Raw genomic sequence first — 6,000 nt, forward strand, 5'->3', positions numbered from 1 at the left:
TACCATTTTCAGTTCAAACTAACTGTGCATCAATTATTTGTTAGTTTTAAAACACACCTAAACCGAAGCAGGAATAATTAACATTACAAGTAATTTAATAATTTTGTCGTTCATAGATAAATTTTATTAATTTTATTACAAAATTTATAAATAATTTAATTGCGAAAAGTATTACCTCGGCCGGAAATCAAATCCGGATTTCTTGCATTCCGTGCAAGCGAAAAAAATGATTTCTTGTAGCTATGTACGCGTTTTATATATTTTTATTATGTATTGATCTGAGAATAAATATAATTAATAAACCATGATAATACGAAAAATATTTCCGCGAATTTCCATGACGTTTTCGAAAAAAATTCTCGGATTTATTCAAGACTTGGCAGGTTACGAAGGAACCGTTGTTTAAATTGTTGCATAATATTGTGTTGCGACGACTGAAATAACCAAATTTCCTTTATATTCCAAGACAAACTTACCGCATCCCATATTTCATTTCATACACTATTTACAAGATCAAATGTATCTTGCCGTATGAAAGCAAAACAGCATGAATAAAATTTACTTAAATAAATAAAAGTTTGCATATGCAAATAGGCGAATTTTATGTTGCTTTTCTAGCGTTGAGAAATATCTGGTCTCAATATGTCAATGATATTTGTAGCGCAAAATTTTCCTGTGCAATTCATATAATATATTTACATGTAACATCAGCGTATAAATAAATGAGTAAATACCTGGGTAGATCACCGATGGTCGTCAGGGCAAGAGTGCACCAGTAGTAGCTTTGCAGATATTGTTTGACAACGTCCGCCGTCTCGGAGTCGCTGAACACCCAATTCTTACTGCCGAAGCCGTTGTTCTTATAAATAATGTGATAGAGGCACCCGTTCCAGTGAAAGATCACTAGTAAATAATGTATCAAGGAGGTGGAGCGAAACAGATTCGGGTAGTTCGTGTGTCGCTCGGTCCTGTCCATGAACGCCCAGAACCTACATCAGAGATAGAGAAAACGGGTTGAGAAAATTGGCTGAAATTCCGATAATCGTGGAGCGATAAATTTCGAGATTCCTCTTAGAATATTCGGCGGCAGGAATCACGTGGAGCGAACGTGAGACAAACGTGTTTTTAATCATCGTGCGACAGAAAGATTCGAGCTTGTTGCCTTCAACAGGTTAAAATATGCTCTCATCCTTTTTTTTCAATTATTATTTATGAGTGTGACCAGATTTCGTTGTCCGCACAATTTTGCGATTTACGACACAGTCGGGAGCCACGATTAAACGATTGCGATCGATAATTTACAGTATGAAAAACATCGAAAGAGAAAAACAGAAGTCTATTATTTTTAATTTCATTTTCATCCAAACTTAAATGAACTCAATCTATACTGATCGTTACGTTAATATGAGATCATGATTAATGATTTTGTGAAATTGCTGGGAGCGTTAAATGGAATGTATTATTACGTTTGCCATATTTGTCTTCTCTTTAATTCCAATCCCTTTTATCGTCGGTCTTCGTAAATATGTCCATGTTATATATAGGTTCCATTCCATATTCTCAATGCCGTCATTTGTCATTAAATGTGGCCACCGATTCCGAGTTCCGTTTGCTTAATATGTCACGTTTAAAATGTCAACGTTAGATGAGAGTAAGGTATGCACACATTCATATAGAAATAGACTAATGCTATTCGTGAATTATCAGTTCTGACAAAATTGAATTTTATAAAATGTTGTTTACCGACATAAATTGTCGAGACAGCAATATCGCGCTGATAAGTACGAAAAAGGTCACATTTTTTTTCGTACGTTACTTAATAATATTGAAATACAACACAACTCATTTGTTCATATTTTTTGTAATACATCCGGAACGCTGATGTTTGCATCGAAGTGTAAATGTTCACGTACGAAAGATCAGCACTGTTACACGCGAACTTTCACAATACTTTTCAATCTGGGTTTACTCTAAATACGTCGCGTCGCACTCATTGCTGTTCCATGAGAAGAAATCCGAACTTTTACACTTGTACATTCAAAGTCAATCACAGGACAAAACAAGAAAAGAAATTCACAACAATGACTTCAATGTTCGGAACGGACCAGATATATACTATATATATCGTGTTACTCTTTAAAACTTTTAGAGTGAATTCTATTTTCAAGAGTGGAAGTTCTTAAAGGTTGAAAATTGACTCTTTTTCAAGACTAGCTCAATTTTCACTCTTTAGAGTGAGATTCTATTCTGCAGAATTTAGAATGTATATATACAAATGTTGAAACGGAAATGAAATATTCATGAGTTAAAAACTTTTTTGTATTCCGCAAATATGTAAAAAATATTCGCAAAAAATATTTCGGTTCGTTACGCTCCACTTAATTCCGCGTCAAATTTTTTTTTAAATCATGCATCATGCATTAAATTTATAATTTTTATAGTATATTAGAATATATCACATTATAAACAGTAAATGAATATATTACACAATAAATGAAGTGTTGCACAAGATAATATAATCATAAATTTGGCATTTAAAATCGATTCAGTTAATTAATAAATTAGAATATAATTGTAAAGACATAGTGGAAAGAATGAAAATTACCGGTAAATTTTTACGAGTCTAAAACTTCGCAGCATACTGTTAAATCCTATAGATAAGTATAAAAAGTCGAGGGGCAGCAGGCACAGGATGTCTATGTAAAACGTGGTGCTGTTTGTATAATGATTTCTCAATTTCGTAGCGTCGGTTTGCAGCACGCCGTCTTCCAAGTATCCAGTTCGAATGTGAAATATTATGTCGAGTACGTATAAAAAATCCGAGAAGTAGTCCAGGCAGAACCACACCCAACGGGTTTCTCCTGCATTCGCAAGCAAAACAATACCCATTTCAATATGCGCAATATGCGGTATTTATAATTAATATTGATTAATCCTTAACGCTTGATAATTTTTTTAAAGATAAATCGATTTTTTTATGTTTCTCTTTTATGTATAAATTTTTCTACATCAATGAATTCGTTAAAATCTCTTCATTTTCAATCAGTTATAATAGGTTATCGGTCGAAAGGCTATTGATGCCTTCGTATTGATCGCTATTATATTTAACCCGTTTTTTTGTACTCGTGATTGGGAAAAAGCTTCTACAATGGTCTGCATATACAAAATATTTCAGAAATGCCTTTATTTTCTATAATTTAACTCATACGCATTTTAATTCATATATCGTTTTATAAATCGTAGAGCTATTGCTCGCTTTGATATTCAGTTAAAGTAAATATTATAATCGTTTTAACAAAAATCTAATTCGTTTAATAAAATTTCTCAAAACTTTGGAATATGAAATGTCATTACAATCAATTCATTTTGGAACGTTTTCACATGGATAAATTAAATATATATATATATATATATATATATATATATATATATATCATAGTATAATTTAATAATTTCTCTTGTAGGAACGTTATTTATACAAGTCACAGCTTATCAAAAGTCCTATATTTATTAAAATACATTTAAATACGGATCTCGCTTATATACTCTACATAAAATCTAGATTCTCTTCACAAATGATTCCATAATTTAACAAATAATGAGCTTCTCAAGAAAATAAACTAATGTACTTTTGATTCGTTCTCTAGATTCCTATGAAAAGCACGTTTATAAAAGGATCGAAGGAAATCGTAAGTCATTGCAGACTAACCGTTGATCTCCTGGAAGGCAAATCTATAGATGATTACCCAGAAGTTGTAAAGAAAGGCAAGAGAAACCACCATCGACCAATAGTAACAGAGACGTCCCGCAGGATCGAAGATGAAGGACCAATTTGGCGCACCCGTGCGAAAACCCCTCGATCCAGGTTGCCCGGGATAGCCTCTACTACCGCGTTGCTGTTGTTGTTGTTGCGCTGTGTACCTCCTGAGACAGTAATTCAATGCAACGTACGTTGATTAATTACTTTTGTCCCTGGACGCGCTCTGCGACACGGCTGTCCATTTTTTCCGTTACTGTTTGTACCATGTACGAGAATTCGCGTATCAATTTGAAAAATTACGATGGTGGAAGTATTGAATGTTCACAGCACAGGAAAAAAATCCCGCAATTTTGTACGCGCCAGGCGGTTTTGCAACAAATTTTAAAAACAAGTTTCCTATGTTTATGAAAAGATTTTCCCGCAATTTTGCTTCCGAGAATTCCGTCGCGAAGATATTTCTGTTTAAAGAAGCCCCTGGCACAATTAAGCGATCTTTAGAAATGTAAGAAACACCGCCGTGGTAAGCCTCCAAGAAGTCACTTGAATATTTATGATACTTCACTACGCAGATTTCTTCATTATATTCATTTCTTGAATTTTCATCGCGAATTTCTCCTACAGAAGAAAAATTAGCATCAAATTGAATTTTTCTTGGAATATCCGTTTTTCTTAATATCAAAGTATGAAAAGAATAGCTTTCGAAGTAACGAGACTTGATATCCGATGATAATTGAAATCGATCCGCAATTACTCGCCAATGAAATACTCACGTTTCAGTGCCGTTACAGCTACTGTTGCTGAGATGATTGACTGATGCCGGTGTGTGGAGATGCGATTGGTCACGCGAGGACGTGAGCGCAACTGTATATGGCAGCTTGAATCTGCCCCTTAGATGGTCCCTTCTTCTCGGCTTGCGACTCAGATCGAGCTCGCTCGCCCCCCGATTTACGTATCCCCCCTGAAGCGAATCCCGTGACGAGCTGAAGTATCGCTGCGACACAGAATACACCTACACCAATTAGGATGAAAAGTTATGACACTACATTACACGAAAAGAATGGTTTTAAAATATCTAAGGCCGGTATTCAAGTTCCTTATTTAAAGCTCGTCTTAAGTATCGTTTTAAGTACCGTCTTAAGATGCTAATACAGTTCTCTGATTGGCTCGTAACATCTTAAGACTGTACTAAAGACAAACTTAAATATAAGAATCGTCTATGAATACTGGCCTAAAATTTTAACTATAAATTAAAAAAAATTTTATACAATCAAAATTGTATAGTAGGGTGATCAAATCAGAAACTTGAGTCAAAACTTTGTAATATTACTCATCATGCTTGAAATTACTATGTAATTATTTTGATAATTTAACGAAATTATTTTTAGATCTATCTATCTATACCACATTTTTAGATATCTTACACTGAAAAAAAATATATTAAATTTAAATAAATATTTATTTATAAAAATAATTGTTAAAAACAAATTATTAATTTTTATATCACATGAATATATCTTTATACTTAATAAATATTTAGTTATACAATTCAAACAAAATGATTTATTAAAATTTAATATAGTTTGCCAATGCAACAGAATCGTTCTTTCCGCGTACTTTACACGACATTATTTTATATGCAAAAATGCAATGACTATACAGTTTTGCACAAACATACAATATAAATGCAATTCAATATTTAGTAATACCACATTTATAAATGAGCAGTACAAATATTCCGTGAAAAATATATGAAATATCACAAATGACATCAGTTTTATTTACTGGAAAAAATTGGGAAAAATCAATATAATTAATTTTTCTGAAATTAAAAAATTTTAATTTTAAAATTCGACATTTCTTGCACGACTACGGTCTGTTGTTTAATATACTCATCACGTATTTTGCTTAATTGTTAACTATGATGTAACCGTTTTGATTATTTTTTATCTCTCGGAGATCCTCATATTTTCCACATTGATTTATTCGTGTTTGAACCATGAAGGTATGGCTTGTATGTGGTTGTAATGCATAATGAAATGAACATTCGCCGGATGTTGCGAACGTTGTTATCTACTCGCAGGATTGTTAAAAAAAAATTTTTTTCATGTTGAATAGTTTAATATTAAACTCGCTTGTCCTGACAAACTCAGGGATACATGCACACACACACACACACACACACACACACACACACACACACACACACACACCGCCACACACACGCACGCACGCACGCGCGC

At 33.2% G+C, this 6,000-nt stretch overlaps 1 protein-coding gene across 1 annotated transcript in view; it reads right to left on the reverse strand.

Annotated features, from left to right (window-relative positions):
• Positions 1-6,000, reverse strand: part of LOC105618378 (cyclic nucleotide-gated cation channel alpha-3) — a 151,738-nt gene that overhangs the window by 93,444 nt on the left and 52,294 nt on the right. Inside the window, exons 3-6 of the mRNA XM_012199920.1 lie at positions 4,531-4,769; positions 3,710-3,924; positions 2,606-2,861; positions 735-989 (exon numbers count right to left, since the gene is read on the reverse strand). Of these exons, the coding sequence (XP_012055310.1) occupies positions 735-989; positions 2,606-2,861; positions 3,710-3,924; positions 4,531-4,769 (965 nt within the window). The remainder of the gene's footprint in view (positions 1-734; positions 990-2,605; positions 2,862-3,709; positions 3,925-4,530; positions 4,770-6,000) is intronic.

The sequence above is a fragment of the Atta cephalotes genome (assembly GCF_000143395.1).
Source record: "Atta cephalotes unplaced genomic scaffold scaffold00016, whole genome shotgun sequence".
Lineage (NCBI taxonomy): Eukaryota > Metazoa > Arthropoda > Insecta > Hymenoptera > Formicidae > Atta > Atta cephalotes.